This window comes from Lepidochelys kempii, chromosome 13 (genome assembly GCF_965140285.1).
Source record: "Lepidochelys kempii isolate rLepKem1 chromosome 13, rLepKem1.hap1, whole genome shotgun sequence".
Lineage (NCBI taxonomy): Eukaryota > Metazoa > Chordata > Testudines > Cheloniidae > Lepidochelys > Lepidochelys kempii.
The window spans coordinates 3,902,067-3,919,201 of NC_136392.1; the positions used below are offsets into that span (position 1 = coordinate 3,902,067).

At 46.5% G+C, this 17,135-nt stretch overlaps 2 protein-coding genes across 7 annotated transcripts in view; one reads left to right on the forward strand and one right to left on the reverse strand.

Moving 5' to 3' along the window:
* Positions 1-871: 871 nt before the first annotated feature.
* Positions 872-2,078, forward strand: FNDC11 (fibronectin type III domain containing 11). Its single transcript, XM_073309442.2, has one exon. It carries the CDS (start codon positions 1,104-1,106, stop codon positions 2,046-2,048), a length of 945 nt encoding a protein of 314 aa, XP_073165543.1. The 5' UTR covers positions 872-1,103; the 3' UTR covers positions 2,049-2,078.
* A 795-nt stretch (positions 2,079-2,873) lies between these two features.
* Positions 2,874-17,135, reverse strand: part of HELZ2 (helicase with zinc finger 2) — a 52,424-nt gene continuing 38,162 nt past the window's right edge. Inside the window, exons 10-20 of one of the 6 annotated variants that reach the window (XM_073308869.2) lie at positions 16,602-16,687; positions 15,457-15,591; positions 15,002-15,160; positions 14,396-14,540; positions 13,559-13,675; positions 12,623-12,818; positions 11,485-11,619; positions 10,089-10,307; positions 8,083-8,239; positions 7,326-7,493; positions 2,874-6,782 (exon numbers count right to left, since the gene is read on the reverse strand). In XM_073308869.2, coding sequence (XP_073164970.1) covers positions 6,661-6,782; positions 7,326-7,493; positions 8,083-8,239; positions 10,089-10,307; positions 11,485-11,619; positions 12,623-12,818; positions 13,559-13,675; positions 14,396-14,540; positions 15,002-15,160; positions 15,457-15,591; positions 16,602-16,687 — 1,639 coding nt within the window. In that variant the 3' untranslated portion in view covers positions 2,874-6,660. Of the gene's footprint in view, positions 6,783-7,325; positions 7,494-8,082; positions 8,240-10,088; positions 10,470-11,484; positions 11,620-12,622; positions 12,819-13,558; positions 13,676-14,395; positions 14,541-15,001; positions 15,161-15,456; positions 15,592-16,601; positions 16,688-17,135 lie in introns of those variants that run through there. The other 5 variants (XM_073308871.2, XM_073308872.2, XM_073308870.2 and 2 more) reach the window with 5 other exon arrangements.

Genomic DNA, 17,135 nt, shown 5'->3' on the forward strand with positions numbered 1-17,135 from the left:
GTTGACTTTCAGGAATGGGTTGCACAGTCAAACAGAAAGGACACGTGATAGTTCCTCTCTTTACAACTCTGGTGAGGTCACACTGGGACCATCACATTCAGTTTGGGCCACTGCACTCCCAAAAAGACATTGATAGATTGGAGGGGTTTTAAAGATCAGCAGCCAAGCTGATTTGAAGCCAGTATCCTGCAGTTGCCTAAAGGAAAGCCTAAGACCTGAATGGGTGTATAGCTTGGCTAAGCAAACTAAGGGAGAGACGTAGACACTTGCTGATATGAGAGATGTGAATGACCAGCAAGAATGGAGAAAGAGATAACTTAGGGTGGTATAAAGGGGTCTCATTAGAACTAATGAGATAAGGAAAAAATGTGAGAGTATCAGGATCCATTATTTACCCCTTCACGCAAGAACCAGGAGTCATCTAATGAAATTAATAGGCAGCAGGTTTAAAACAAACAAAAGGAAGTATTTCTTCACACAACGTACTGTCAACCTATATAACTCTTTGCCAGAAGGTGTCGTGAAGGCCAAAGCTACGTTGGGGTTAAAAAAAACAATTAGGTAAGTTCATGGAGGATACGTCCATCAATGGCTATTAGCCAAGATGGTCAGGGATGCAACCCCATGCTCTGAGAGTCCCTAGACCCTGATTGCTAGAAGCTAGGCATGAACAACATGGGATGGATCACTCACTAATTGTCCAGTTCATTCTCTCTGAAGCATCTGGCATTGGCCACTGTCAGAAGACAGGATACTGGGCTAAATGGACCATTGGTCTGACCCATTATGGCCTTTCTTATGTTCTTATTTATTAAATGAAGATATAGTCTCTCAAGGGAAATAGCAGGAGCCCAGTTGACTGGGATATTTAGGACTAGACTAGGCAAAGCACTCAAAATGGTAATGTTAGAAAGGAATGTTCTAGCATTGGCAGGGAGCCTGATAGAGTCTAACAGAAATTAGAGATGGGATAAGAACTAAAATGATTTATAATTAAAGTTATAGTATAAGGAAACAGCAGTCACTATCATGGTATGCTCCATATTGACTGCTTTTCCTTTGGTTCTTAAAGGTTGTTATTGTTGCTTTCCTGCACAGCAACTATGAGTTTTGGAACCATGGATGTGTATTTGAATGAGATAGAAAACAATCTGCAGAGTATTTTGTACAACAAAGAGGAGGACCAGGAGAATGAAACCTGGAAGATGTACATGGAGAGAAAGAACATTGTGCTGGAGTTTCTGCACTCTGACTTGAGTCTCCACCTGCTGAAACGCCACCATAAGCGAATTGAACTTCTGAAAAAGTGCTCATATTACATTGAAATTCTGCCCAAGCATTTGGCACTGGGAGACCAGAACCACCTCATGCTGCCCACCACTATGTTCCAGCTGGTTGACCCCTGGAGATTCCAGAGGATGAAGAAGTTGGGAACAGTCCAAACCAAAATCCAGCTGTTGCTCTTAACTGACCTGTTAGAACAACTGGAACAGGGGCGGGAGGAGCTGGTCCACTTCCTGGAGACCTATGACATGGTAACATTCCTCGCCAGGTGGGACTTGGTCAAGCAAAAGCTGTCAAATCTGTCTGAGCTGATGGATAATTTCCTTGCCATGCTAGTGCCAGGAAGGCTGTATGTTAAGCATCGTCTGGTGTCAGATGTTGGGGCTACCAAAATCCCACACATTAGGCTTGTTCTGAGTACCAAGATGCCAGTGATGTTTGATCGAAAGGAATCAGTGGCCCATGAGGACTGGGTGAGCCTCAAGTGGTTTATCACAAGTCAACAGTCACAGCCTGAACAGTATGAACTCAGGTTTAAGCTACTGGAGCCCCGAACCCAGCAAGAGAGGATCCAGTGTGGAATAATGCCGGTCACGTCCAACATGTGTGAAATCCGGAACCTGCTGTCTGACAGATCATACAGATTCACAGTTAAAAGGGCGGAGACTTACACACTCGTCTATGAACAGTGGCGCGATACCATCACATTGGAGACAAAACCTTACCCTGATGAAGGCATGGAGAGCACCATGTGCGAACCCTGACGGATGAAGCAGCAGCAGAGAATTTTCTAATTTTGTCAATTCAAAGAAGTTGAAGAAGTAAAATTTAAAATGTATTTTTAAAGGTTTTTGCATAAAAATTGAGCTGTTGTGTCTTCAATTGTAATTTTACAAAGTGCCTCATATACATCTTTATGGGCTGAAAACAACACAGTTTAAACAGTCACCACTGCCCCTCGTGCCTCCACCCATCCTTTGCAACGTCCGTTGCCAATGAAGGCCAGCTACCCCTCGTAGTGAGGCTGAGCAGACTATAGCAGTGGGTAAAAGATCACCACATGGTGTCTGACACAAAACAATTTAGGGAAAATTTATCCACTGTCTGGTGCCTTCCTATAAATCAACAGCTAACTCAGTGCCTTCTTCCCACGCAATGTCCTCACTTTTCATTGCCCTTCCTTTCTTCATTGCCCCTTGCCACACCAACAGTGCTCTGTTTACACACACACGCACACACTCACCTGAATCCCAATCCTCATGGTCCCTCACCACTGCCCAGTCTCCTTGCCAAGGTTCCTTCCACAGCCTCTGACATGTAGTTGCCCTCTCATTTCCCATCCCATAGTAATGCTCTACAGTGCAGGAAAAGATCCTTTTTTGACTTAAAACAGGAGAGGGCAAAATCTCCAGGGATCATCCTCTATAAAACAGTTTCCTCTGTTGAATATTGGGGTTAATTCCTCTTTTCCCATCTGTTTCTGTCCAGATTCAGTTCCGTAGAATCCTTTCAATTAAGTACAGGACAGATTCTATTCACGCATGGACACATATACACGCACATAGAGAACTCAATCCCATAGTCATAAATAAACATTTTTCATTTAATAAATTTAATCATCTTTACAATTATGGCTTAAATATGAAACAGGAATGTTGAGGTTCTTATTTAAAAACATTAGAAGCAGATAAAAATATTTGTATCCAAAATGTTGTTCCAAAGCTGTTACAAGTCTCACGTTACAGACACAAGATAAAAAACCTGTCACATTTAAGGTTCCTTAATTTGAATTTCACAACACGTAACATTTTATTTCCATTTAAAAACTGATTTATTGCAGTGGATCGTTCTCTACACAGCTGTATGGCTCCTCAGGAACAGCACTGCAGGCCCACGTCTGTTCCTACTGAAGCCACAAAAGATTTTTCTACTGGTTTTACTGGGAGCAGGAGCAGACCCAAGGGAGAGTGCTAAAATCACAAAGATCAGTCAGATTGAAGCCTGAGACACTGTTTACTCTAGATGTAGATCACCTTTCTTGAACTCACATAGGGTTGAAGTCTCGGTAGTGCTGGGGAAAACTATGCTACCCTCCAGCATGGACGGACATATACCACAAAAGCAATTTTAACACGTGCTTGTCTTCTGGCTGAGAACCCAAAGACAGTCCCTCTCCCCAATCCTGAAGAAAGAGCAAGCTGTATGGAGTGGGGGTGGTGAGGGTGCTGTACTCCGACCTCTTAGCTACAGTCCAGACCCACCCCACCATGACTCCGGTCAGAAGCTCAGAATAGTGGGCTGTGCATGAGGATGGACACCTTTCTGCCCAAACTGCAGCCATTGTGCTGTTCTTTGGGCATGCACCTATGGTCAGCACCAGCTGGAGTTCAACCCCTGATGTTTATGATGAAAGGATATTTCCCAGTCATGGCATCTCCCTAGGAAACCATTCTGATCTCCTATTTTACCATTCACAAGCCTTGTTTTATCAAACTCTGTGATGTGGCCAACAAACTGCACACCATCATGCCAGACACATGCCATTGGAATTATAGTGGGGGCTTTCTCCTCTCCCCCCCCCCATAATAAAAAATGTCTTCTTTGTCTTTATGTCAATAGTTTTATGTAAGAATCCTTCCATCATAAATAACTGATTCAAATCTCTCTACGCATATGAAGCTGGACTAAATTTAATGAGTCTTTTCCATATTAACTTCTCTGATTCTGTATATCCAAAAGCACTATATCCATAACACAGTATTCAGTTATCAGTAATAGTCTCTACAAAACATTACATTAATTGCACTTCCTGCTAACCCCTGGCTACTGAGGCTACATGATCAATTATGCGACTACCTATTTACAACATCAATGCAACTCAGCAGTTTAAGCTGCGATCTCACTGTAGTTTGTAGGCCATAGGGCAGCATTTTCGAACACAAGTTATGAGACCAGTCTCTTTCAGAATAAGTTTCCGGAGAGGATGTGATCTGTTGCCTTGTAAGATAACAGTGACTGAACACAGTACTTCACTCTAGACTTTACCGCACAAGGTGAAGTAGTTTGGTGGGCCGGGGGATGGGTGGTGTTTTGTTTTTGCTTTTTTAAATACGAACAAGTGGAAAATGGTACACGCAGAGGTGACTTGGCTAAATGATGCTCAGCGGTATCAAACTAAGCCCCTACAGTGCGTCTGATTCGCCTCTCATTTATACCAGTTGTACGCTGGTGTAACCTGCATTCTTTCCATGGAGAAACTCCATGATTTACACTAGAGGGAGGAGAATAAGGCCCACTGGACTTAAAGGGACCATGGTGAGTGTGTTAGCTATACAATGTTCTCTCTGCTGGGATGTGTGTGCTATACTGAAGTGTTTAACTTAAGGATTCCAAAACTGTCTTTCAACATTCGTTTCACTAATCCACAAAGTGATCTCTGTTCCAGAGTTTACTCTGGAATCGTAAAAACAATTAGTTTGCAAAAACAAGGCCTGTTTGGAATCCTTGAGATACGAGGCTTCAATGTGGGACAACTATCAGGCCTAAGAACTCACCTGTTCTCTGCCTGTGGCACATAATAGTTTAGTCTCTTGAGGGCTGTAAAACTTTGGTTGTTGGGCTTAGTGTGCAGGTGCTGGGTAACGTTAGTGGCCTGTGATACAGAAGAGGTAGGTCTGGATGAGCTGGTGATCCCTTCTGGCCTCAAATGCCATGACCAGCCTTTATCCAGTGCCCTTTAGAAATACTGAGGAAGCCTTCTACATTCTTTCCTCAGACATGGGACTTGGACCCATATGCTGCACTACTAGAAGAGCAGATGTGCGTGTTCTCTTTTACCAGAAACCAGGTCTATTACATGGCAGGAGAGCAAGCAAGCAGTTTCAAAACAAGAAGCAGAAGAAGGAGAACCTTCTCCACAGGTTCTGCACTTTCCATGGCTATACACGACTCAAACCTAACAGGAAGGATCACGGAAATGGAGTATGACATTACACACTGGCTCTTCAGGTTTTCTTATTGCACATTCCTTCACTTTGGGAAAGAAGCCCTGCAAACGCAACACTCATTCATCCCTAGTATAACTCTTGTTGAAGTCACAAAGGTTGGTAGTTACACCCGGGGTGACACTTGGCCCACCTTGTTTTCATTTGATACAAAAAATGTTGCAACGGCAGCTTGGCTCAGTCTTACACGGACATCTACTGGTCCCCATGTATTTGGTCTTCAGGAGCACTGAGGCAGGCACACGTAGTCAGAACTGGAATAATGAGATTGCCGTGCTGTCCCCCATAAATACCATGCCCACATAAGCCGCTCCAGCTTAACAAGGCTTCAGTGCTGAGCACCATTTCACTACTACACAGGTATGATCGGAACTGAATTATTGGGAAAAATAACTCCTGTTCCTGTCAGCCTCCTGTTCTCTAGTGATCCACACCTCTCAGTTCATAGCAATTTGGCTATTTTAAAAATATATACACATACATCTCACGTGGCCAAAAGCATGGGCCTTTGATTGCAAAGCAAAGTTCATTGAGTTAAAAGTCAATAAGTTAGAAGCAGCTTAAAACAAGAAGAAGAACAGAGGAGGGAACATTCTTTACACAAGAGGAAACATTTTCAAGTAAAACTAGGTGGGCAGCTTAAAAATATCTTTACAGTGTCAAAATCTGCTGGTAGAGGTTGTCCCCCATGGTCTTCATTCTCTTTATACTGGTCATCACAATCTCCTTTGCACTAAGAGTCAATATGTCTATTTATAAAAGTACTTGGCCTTGGCTAAGTGATATTTACCTATTCATAAAGGCCAAGAATATTTCATTATCTGGGTTTTGTTTTGGTTTTTTGGTTTTTTCCTTCATTTAAAATAAAACACAGATTGTTTCTTCTGCTTTGAGAAATGAGATTGCCTTAGTAGTTTCCTGGGCTTGGTTTCAGAATTCATGGTAGCATTTGGCAGCCTTGATCCTAGTATGGCACATCACAGCTCAAGCCTGCAGCTCTGTCACATGCCATCCTTCAGCTCCTGATGAAGTAAAAATATCTATTTGGTCCCCAAAGAATAGCTGCTGTCACAAAAATGCAGGTTGGGGATTCCACGGAGGCTCTCTTGGCTTCCACAAAATCTGCCCCTGCACCCATCAACTTCCACAGCTTTTTGGTTTGCAAATGCTGGAAGTCTTGACATAAGGTTGCCTTTTCATTACAAGAAGTTTAAGGTGAGTGGTCAAGTGCAGCTTGCCAATTCCTGGTGCATTTTCTTCACTGGTTAGTGCCTGACGGGTAGAAAAGAGGCTTGAATGCAGCATTGTTCCCCAATGGGCCCATCAAACATTTCAGGCAGGGACTGGTTTATCCAGCTGTGATCTATTCACATCAGCGAAGGGCTGACTTCTTCCTGACCCGAATGTCGTGAGCCGAAGTGCTGCATCCCATCTGTTTGTAATGCTCCAGCAGTCTCCTCCACAAAGGGTTGGATTCCAGGAGATAGCGGTTTCCTGTTGGTAGAAGGGAAAAACCAACAGTGAGCAGAAATGGCTAATCTGTTTCCATAGAACACTTGGCGGACCTGTCTGTAACCTCTGGGCCTAGAGAAAAAAGCCAAACTGTGCTGGATAAACTGGAGGGACATTTCCTTCAGCCCCAAAGTCCCCAGCCATGGCCCTACCATTGCCACATCACTGTAAATGTATCCTGTCCATGTGACCAACAGGGAAATACCAGCAGGTCAAATTCTGCTGGACTAGAGATCCAGCATGCAAGCAAAGAAAGAATATGATTAAAAACAGAAACAAGACAATACACGCTGAATGTATGTTAAAAACATGGGAGAGATGCCTATGATCACTGCTCTCCACTCTGAGGGGTAGTTCAAATACATGGGGTGGTTCCCAGCCACTCGAACTTCAAAATCATTGACGTTGTAATGTTAGAAAAACGAAGACAGACCATCTTCTTCTGCCTCTAAGTTCGGATCCCCACTTCCTTCTACAGCATTTCTTCTCCCATCCTAGCTTCATGCACCTTCCCAGAAGACTCACCTATAATGCAGAGCCCCTCTTGAGCCCGAGTGATGGCTACATTGACCTGGTTTGGGTCAATAACAAATCCCAGATACTTCTTCTGCCAGCTTTTGGTGGGATTCCTATCAATATCTGATCGAGAGCAGGAGCGTACAGTGGACAGGATCACATACTTCCATTCACTCCCTAGAGAGAAGGAATTGCACCAATTTTATTGATGGTGAAGTTAAAGGCATTTAGCCAGAAAGTGTCCAGCTATGCTTCCCTACTGGAATAACATCCATTCCTCTACAGCAAAAGTCTAGAATATCGCAGCTTACAGCTGTGTTCCTATGGCATTTGGAGCCATTACTGTATCCCATCGTCATTTTTACGAGAGCATCTGCCTTACTGCAGACCCTGGCTCTATGAAGAATGCTCACTTTAACAACCCCAACCTCCCCTCCAAGTGTCATTCACATTTAACTTCTTCACTTATGTTCAACAATTGCGCTCCATCCATGTGGCTGGTTTTCTGAGACACAAAGATTTGGGGGATTTCTTTAAATAGGTATTTCAAGGGCTCCCCTCGCTGCTGATTGTGACCAAGAATCACCCAGAAAGCCAGCTCTGTGGGGTCTCTCCCGATGGCTGAAGCAAGCCCTGACCCATGAGATTTGGTGATTCTGAGTGACAAGGTGCTGTACCCCACAGGAGGGTGGAGAAAGGTAATGACCTTACTTCACACCAGCTGGAAGCTGAAATAGAGAACTCTGCTATTCCCTACGGACTTTACCTTGGCTTTTCATGATAGTGCAAACTGTCATCCCACGGACACCCTCCTGGGCGAGACGTTTGTTGACCTCCGACACCTGGGCGTTGTACGGGCTCAGGATGGCAACATTCACTGGCTTGATGGTGCCATCCAGGGTCAGCTGCTTTGCTATCCTCACCTGAGGGGGGACACAATGTGAGCTCCTGCTTGTTGTTGGGGCTGGGGGGGAGGAAAGGAAACAGCCTTTTCCTTCATTCCACACATAGGTGGAATTGCTGTGGAGGGACAGAAGAGAACAGGTCCCCCCAGCTTCAGATTGGGAAGGAAGGAGGAAGAGAAGACACGAGGTTCTCTCCAGTTTTATGCCATCCCATTGATACCCCACTCAGTGATGCACTCTGGCTTCTTGTCCACATGGCCCCTTTCACCAACGCTGTTTTGGTCTGTGGTTGCACCGTTCATCCCATCCTCTCCATCCACAAGGCACAGAGACCAAGGTGGTGGAGGAATAGACTGGTGTCGAGTTAGTCTTGGGCAGCAAAGCCAGAGATTTTAATGTTAAAGCAAGGAAACTCAACCTGGCTCTCCTAGCCCTACCCATGGCGCTCCTAGGGCTCAATGAGGCATAGCACAACTCTTTGCTGAAATCACTGTGTCAACCCGGGAACAAGACAATTAAAAAAAAAAAGGAAAAAAAAATAGATGCAGGATGATCACATCTTGGTTTTGTGCTGGTAGCCACATTATCGAAGGGTGAGCAAGGGCTTCACACTCATACACTGTGGAGAGCCTTTGCTAGCTGCAACATCAACAGGACCATACATCTTTGAACTAGTGCTGGTTATTTCAGCAAGCCCTGACCAACAATGCCCATGGCAGACCAGAGCTGCACTGGCTACAGCAGCGTTTAAAGGCAGCAGTTCCTAACATCACTCTAATGCTTTCCCCATGACCAGCATGGGCACTGGCTTGTGCTCACCAAATGGTGCTGTAAGCCGGGCTTTCCCGAACAACCTGGCCCAGCCCCACCGGTTAGACCAAGCCTGGGCCTCGGCCTCTCACTGGACGTGTGAAAATGAGTGAATGGCAGGGGCTGCCTGGGGCAGTCTACGAGATTCCCCACGAGCTTCTGTCAGCTTCAGTACTTCCACCAGGGCGCCATAGACACCAGCCGGTCACTGGGGCCATTCTGTTCCTGGCACTGAGGGCAGGGAAGACTCCTCCACTCTCAAAGCTCCCTCTGCTGCTGCCAGCCAGGGAAGACAGCATGGCTAAGAGGTGGTGGTAGTCTGGCTGCATCAGGGACTTGATAGATGCAGGGAACAGGGGAGCAACCTGAGAGACGGTGAGACAGGAGTAGCCCTATCCTTCCCCCAAGCTGAGTCCCTTGGTGGGACTCAACACTCACTCTCCTGTTACCACTCTAATCCGTCCTTCCCTAGCAGGATACGCTCCGTGCACAGAAACCTGCTCCTGCATCTCACCGGGACGCATTGTGGTATTTCACGAATGGCTGATCGATACAAAGACTCTCTCTCGCACACAGGAAGGTAGGGACAGAGCTTGTTTGCTTTGCGAAAAACAGGGGTGGCTGGCAAGGAGCGTGAGACTCCCTGGCCGAATTTTATAAACGCAGACTGATCGTGGGTCTAAGACAAAAAGTAAATCCCCATCAGCACCTGCCTGAGAGATGGTGTGAGAACAGTGTCGTCACAGCTTGTGCAGTGGGCACAGAGAGGGTCGTGCTGTTTCAATGGATGCATTGACCTTATTAATGTTTAGATCTTATGCGTCTCTTAGCAACTCCTTTCAATGACAAAATGGCAGCTGCGTTGAAAAGACCAAACACCACCGTCAATGTTTGCAGCTGATTGGCTGAAGAGCATTTCAGGCTGGATAACTATTAAATGGGACCCACCTGGCAAGCAAACAATACCAGATGCCAAACAATATGTCCATAAACCCAAGTGCTGCCTTACTCCACCCTCACCATCTGCCAGCAAAAAAATGCCCTGCTGGCTACTTACCACCTGTTCCACTTCTTCCCGGTTAGCCCTGGAATTCTCGTTTCCCTCCTCAGTGGAGACCATCAGACTCTGCTCCTTCCCCTCTATGTGCCCGAAGATGATTGGACAGCCACTTTTGTATCTGTGTTCGAATGCGCTGGTAGGGCGTTTAAGCTCAGGGCAGGTTGTCAGATTGCTCATGTAAAATTCCTGGGATGGGAACCTGCAGATGTCCTTTTGCTGACAGATCAAAAGGAGAGACCCTCAGGTGAGTAACAAAAGTGAGGGCCCCAGGTCCCACAGTACCTGTTTAACCAGGCTGTCTACCACCAATTTCTCAAGCCGTAGCTCTTCATACAACCTGCCACATAGCCATTCTTAATAGCCTCCAAAATGCTGCCCCTATGGAAAGGGCAAGAAATTCAGTGTCACCTGTATACCGATAGATATGGACAAGAGAGCAGGTGTGTAGACACGCATTTTGCATGTGCCAACAGCCAGTTGTGACAACTGGGTACCCAGCCCCTTGAGTTGTGTCTTCCCAAATCAAGCAATTGCATGGGCAAAATCAGAGGCCGGGCAAAATTTTACCGGTCTGCTATTTATATGTCCAATGCTTTACAGAAAAGCTCTTCTGACAGTTAAACCAGAAGGCAGTGCCCGCTCAAGCGGCACGGTGACTGCCATTTTGGCCTGGGTCACCTAGATCAACACTTGTGCATTCTATAAGGCAGCAATTCCTCCAGTACTGAACCCACTGAGGGTGGCTATTGCTAATTAATTAATTCAGAGCCGTCCCAGAGCCTGCATTATACAGGAGGTCGCTTTCAATTATCACAATGGTCCCTTCCGGCATTAGGGTCTATGAATTATTTGTATTGTGACAGCACCCGAAGGCCTGAGTCAGGATCAGGGCCCCATTGTCCTAGGCACATGGAGACAGGGACTGCCTTTCCATAAGAAATTACAGTCTAGTTTATGACAAGCCAACCTGTGGGTGTAGCTAATAAACAGGAGTATAGAGGAGGGTATCAGTGATAGGAATATGTATTTACTGGCTAACAATATGCCAGTCAGATTGACTAAAGGGTGAAACTCAACAGATCAGCAACCCCCCGTGACCCTGCACCTGCCCATTGTCAGCTGGCAATCTATGAGATGAGAAGAACGAGTGAAGAGTTGGCCAATGTACTAGGGAAGCTCAGAAAACCATGTTCAGAAAGCTCTTCTGCAGTGAAGAGTGCCCTATCCTGACTAAAACAGTATCCAGGAAGGCTCCCCTAAAGTAAATACTCAGGGCAGACTGGATTATCAGAGGAGATGTTACAGCAGAATATTTGCATCCCAACAGGCTGGAGCAAGCTAACAGCATTTCCTATGGCGGGGGGTGGGAGAAAGACCACCAGGGGACTCCTACCATGCGGTACTGCGTGTCCAGCATCTGGGCTTGGTTCCGGTAACGTTCAAAGAGGGATGTCTCCATGCCAAGGCTCTTGCAGAAATCGTTGTGGACTACAGGCCGCAACTGCTTATGGTCCCCAAGCAAAACAACCTGGAATATATGGAGTGAAAACACAGGCTCCAGTTCTCTGCCTCTTCTACTCCACTCCTTCCAGTTAACTTGTTGGAGGAATGTGTGTGAAGGCACATACATTATTACTATTTATTTCTATTCAGGCAGCACCTACAAACCCCAATCCAGGATCAGGGTCCCACCAAAGAACACAGTCCGCAGCTCACAGTCGAGGTGTCATTTGGTATTCAAGACACTTTGCTGAGCAAGAGCTTGCCAGACTCTCTACTATATTCTCCAACTTCAGGACCAGGTGGGTCATTAGGACAACCACAGCACATCTCATCGAGATTGTCTATACAGGCCAGCACGTTTCCTGGCTGTAGTGCCAAATGCCTCTTCCAGAGCATGCCAAAATAGCATCCACATCTTCCATCTACTTTTCTCTCCAGCTCCGTATGTGCTTTGAGGAGAGTCAAGCCAAAATGTGGATTGAGCATGTTTGAAAGATTGCACTTGTGGGGCTGAGATGAGATACTTAGGTCAAGTAATTAGCTAGTGAGCATACGGACCGGTTTTATGCTGCAGTTGTCACCATCATAATAGACCCACTAAGTGTGTGTGTTTATATACTGTGTTGACCTCTGCGTGCATGGTGTGTTTGGGGATGCGTGTTTATGCAGAGCGGTGTGAATGCAGATGTACAATGTGCACCTCTGAGCCTGGGATGCATCACACAGTTTGACAGGAGTTGCGTTTCCCTTGCAAGGTAAAAGGGCGACACATAACGGGGCATAACGCCCAGCATCCCAGTGCTTTGCTTGGAGCTCCACCCTGACGAACACACGGAGGAGACACCACAAGAGTGCATGCATCACCACAGGAGCCATCAGGGACAGCCTTGAAATACAACTGCAAACTTTAGTGGGTAGCGAGGCGCAGTCTAGAGTGAGTGCAGAGCCAATGGAGAGATCCTCTGGTTAGGGAGCAATTCCGGGGCAACTGACAGCGCCCTAATGACTGACCACTGGGAGGGACTCACCTTTTCCGCCTTCATGTAGCTGACCAGGGGTATGAGGGTCTCTGGCTCGGTGGACATGGCGCACTCATCAATGAGGATCTGCTTGACGTTCAGGTTGTCCACAAGGCAGGCGGCAGAGGCTGCAGAGCACGTGCACAGGATGACATTGTGGCATTGCAGCTCTTGCACACGGGCTTCTAGCAACAGGCTTTTGTACCTGTAGGCGAAGGTGAAGGAGGTCAGATTCTGTACTAGTGGCAGCATTTGTGAAACTTTCACCTCTGCTCAGTTCCTACTCTGGAAACGGGATACACCTTCCCAAAGGGTTACACCCTCCCCTCCCCCCAGCACGGCCCTCTCCATAAAGGGTTTCCCACAGGCCCAGTTGGAGACACCCTGGGGTCTGAAAGCTATGGAACCTACATCCCCAGGCCTGGTAGCTTCATTTTTCAGTCCAACAGCCCAGAGTCTCATGAACCACACAAGCAGAGCCCTCGAAGCAGAAATCACTCTAGAAGCACTCACAGGCTGCAGTGTTACCCTAAGGAAGTATCCCTGGATGTTCAGTTCACAACAGATTCAGAGAGTTACTATCTCCACAGCATATTCTGTGCTACAGGGTCAACAGGAGCTGGTTGTATTTGTTTTTTTCAAAAAAAGCAACCTCAGGAACATGATGTGGTTTGTTCTTTAGTTTCAATTTCCAATCTCAGCAAAGGCTAAGAGGGCCAGATTCTTAGCTGCTGTAAATCAGCATAACTCCATTGACTTCCATGCAGCTATGCTGATTTATAACAGCTGAGGTTCTGGCCCAGCAACTGCATCTTAAACCTCTCCCTGATGGGGATGTGAGTAACTGCACTGTGTTGCATACAGGTACTGGCTATTTCATACTAATACACGCTCCAGTACAGCCAACGACTGCCAGACCTTTCATGTGGGTCTCTTTTCACTCACTTCTTAACCTCCTCTTCTGATATCTGCTCTTCTCTTTTCACTTTTGTATCAAAGTCACGGATTTTTCGCCAAAGAGGATTGGGTGGCTGCCGGATTCGGTGATGCAAAATTATTTCACTGAAATTAAAAAAACAACAAAAAACGGGATTTTTCAATATAAACGTTATACATACCCACATCCATGCACACTGGGAGATGTCCCGCAACAACGGAGTATACCAGCTTGGTTATACACCAGCAGCATCTCTAAGAAAATACGTCCCAGCTTTTACATTTTCTCAGGCCCTATGCTTATTTCTCCCTAGATGGGCCAAAAGATTTTCTTCTTTCTATTCCAGTTAGTAAACTGAATGAATTTATAAGAAATGTCAACATTTGTCAAGAGAGCTTAGTAACCTCTTATTTCTGAAGTTATCCAGAAAAGAAGATGGCTTCATTCTAAATACATGTCCCAGACATGTCCAAGCATCTGCCAGGGCTGGTGGACAGCTGGAGGGACACACAAAAGGGGCCAATCGACAGAAAACCCTCCACTGAACATACTCAGAGAGGGAAAATGTAGGGGACTTAACAGAGAGTAAACGCAGAGAGTGGCCTGGAATAGGCAGAGATGGTGGAGCCTTGTTCATGATCTGATGGTGCTGGAAGGATTCAGATTCTACTCCAGAGACCCTCCTGCCAATAGTTCCCGCTCCCAACCTGCAATTCCCCCGTATACTGCAATATGATGTATTTGGACTCTCCTGAGCAAACTAGAGGATGGCTTCCTTGGCTCCACTGTGGGGTGAACTCAGGACACACTCTCTCTTTAACCTGCTTGGGGTTGCATTGTCCTACCTGAGCTCCGGCTTAGGTTTTGCATCCCGCAGGGCTTTCCGGGAGAAGTGCCGGCTGCTCCCGGGGTAGGGGAATTCCATCGACTCCATTGCCTCGCCATAAACCCTCAGAGGCTTCAGGTTCCCCTTCATCTTCAACAGCATCTCTGGGGAGGGAGCAGAATAGACTCCACTGAGTGACACCAGGACTCATGCTCTCCTAAGATGCCCCCCAGGCAACAAGCCCTTTTAGTCTCAGGGTCCCAATATACAGCCTTGCACTCAAAAAGGCACAGATCTCCAAGCTCCTTTGAGAGCAGGTCAGTGAGGGATCTTTTATAGAGCAAAGGGATGCTGGAGCAATCCCAGACTTCAATGCAAGCTGCACCAGGCACCCTGAGCGTAGGAACCATCTGCTGTTTAAGAACATGCATTATCTCGCTTTGTCAGATGTACTATTCCTACCCCCTCTGCAACTTCTCACCTGCCACTGCCTTGTTTCCATTTAAGAATTTCAGCCTAAGTAGTACGCTAGGATCTCTTCCACCTTCCCTCCCAGCTCTCTGAAAAAACGGGTAAATAGAAATCTTGTATCACGTGACCCCCAGCAGTCAGCATGCCAAGTTACCTGCAACAACGTCAACAGACTTGTTGGATGGGCCACAGTACAAGATGCATTTTCCTGCTTTTTCCGCATCGTCCAGAGATGGTTCCTTCTCCAGCCTCTCCTCATTCAGCTTGTTGAACCAGTAGACAATATGGACCCCAACCACTGTCTTCCCCGTGCCTGGGTGAAACAAGGTCTGCTGAGAATGTTCCGACATACCGTTGTTGGCAAGTGGAGCAGAGAGACTTCCAGGCTGGTGTGTTTGAGAATTTAGAACTGAATGGATTTGCACAGCCCTGAGTGTCACTGCCCCACCCCATTTCTGTGTCACTTGCGTGTGGTCCCACAAAGAACATGTCACTTCAAGGACCTGGCAGCAGAGGAGTCTGGGGGAACCCCGGGCCAGGCCTCAAGCGGCTTCCATAAAAAGTGCTATCACCCATTCACACGCATGCATGTACCCCCTCTTGTCTCACCTGGTGGTCCCTGGATGAGAGTGAAGGGTTTTCTCAGAGCATCTAGGATTGCCTTGTTTTGACTTTGGTTGAGCTTCCTCAGGCTCCCAGGGATATCAAAGGTTTTTTGGGCCAGGAGTTTGGATTTTTTCTCTGCTACATTTAAAAAAATAAAAACAAGAACACCCAACAACTTTAAACTGAGATTACAGAGGGCACCAAACAAGAAGCACACTTTGCAGTGTCATTGAGCACGGCATGGTCCAAGCATAGGACTCAGAGCCAAGAGCTCCCAAATTTAATCCTACTTTGACACCAACTCCCTCTGCCACTGAATCACCTGTAAAGATCCAGAGGGTTAAATGTTAACTGCTCTAATATGGCGGCTAGGTCCTGTGACTCCATTCCCCTTTGGAAAGAGGAATCCCTAGCCAGGGAACAGAGAAGAGGCAGATGCTGAGAACAGCAGAGCTCTATCTGGGAGCACACTCGCTTCTCTATCATAAGGACCTGGGCAGACAGCTGGGACTCCTGGGGACATACCTAGGTGGAAGCAGGTAGCCACCACACAAGGGAGCTGGCCCAGCCCTGTCACAAACGACCTGCTTATTGGCTACCCATTAACAAAGGTCACCTGTGTCAAACCCAGAACCAGGACTGTGCATATATCTGGGGCCTGTAAGATCTCAAACCTCACATCAGCTAAGAGACCCCATGCAGGAACTGAGGGAGATCTTTTTATACTTTTTCTGCCTCGGTTTGCCCATTCACAAAGTACAGATCATGCTTATTCAGCTGCCTCACAGAGGCATTAGTTAATGGCTCCCAAGGGCTCCAACGAGAGTGGTATAAGCACAATAGAAGTGGCAGTGTGGCCTAGTGGATAGGATGCTGAACTGGAACTCAGAAGACATAGGTTCAGTTCCTGGCTGTGCCATTGGCCCGTTGGGTGATCTTAGGAAAGTCACTTCCCTGTGCCTCAGTTTCCCCATGGGAAGAATAATACTTGACTTCTTTTGCACTTCTCATACTCTGAGAGCTATGCATGAAAAGCGCTAAGATCGTAAGAGCCAGATCGTTTTATTATTATCACCAGGTATGGTCTTAAACATGGCCCACTTGCTTTGGCAACTGAGCAAAAGAAGCCTGTGAATGTTTGCACCTACCTGTCTGAGGAGGCTCCTGGCCCAGTGCTATGCTCTTGGCGAGCGAAGAGGCATGTTTCAGTTTCCAGATTGCATTCTCCTTCCGGCTGATAGAAGGGAAAACAGAGAGTTACTGAAACATAGCCCCACATGGTGAAAAACACGACACAGCTTTCTTGAACTGCCTTTCGGTATCCTACCACTTTGCTTTGTTCATTCAATGAAGGCTCTAAGCAGAGAGCTAAAAGCAATTTGGGAAGAAGTTGTATTGCAATAGTGTTACTCTGTACAGGTGACCCATTCCCTGCCTGCATGAAGAACGGAGCCAGGCAGGATTTGGGGGCAGAGGATTACATTTCACAGAGCAGCAGGGAGCACAGATCACACCCCAGCTGTTTTTATCTCAAGGCACCAAGGGAGAGGTCACTCCAGAATAAGAAAAGCTAAAGCTACATGCAGTTGTAGCTGGGTCAATCCCAGGAGATTAGCAAGATGAGGGAGGTGAGGTGGTATCTTTTATTGGACAGATTGTTGGAGAGAGAGACAAGCTTTTGA

Excerpts from the sequence above, each read along its gene's own strand:
- FNDC11 (XM_073309442.2), top strand. The coding sequence starts at position 1,104 with ATGAGTTTTGGAACCATGGATGTGTATTTGAATGAGATAGAAAACAAT.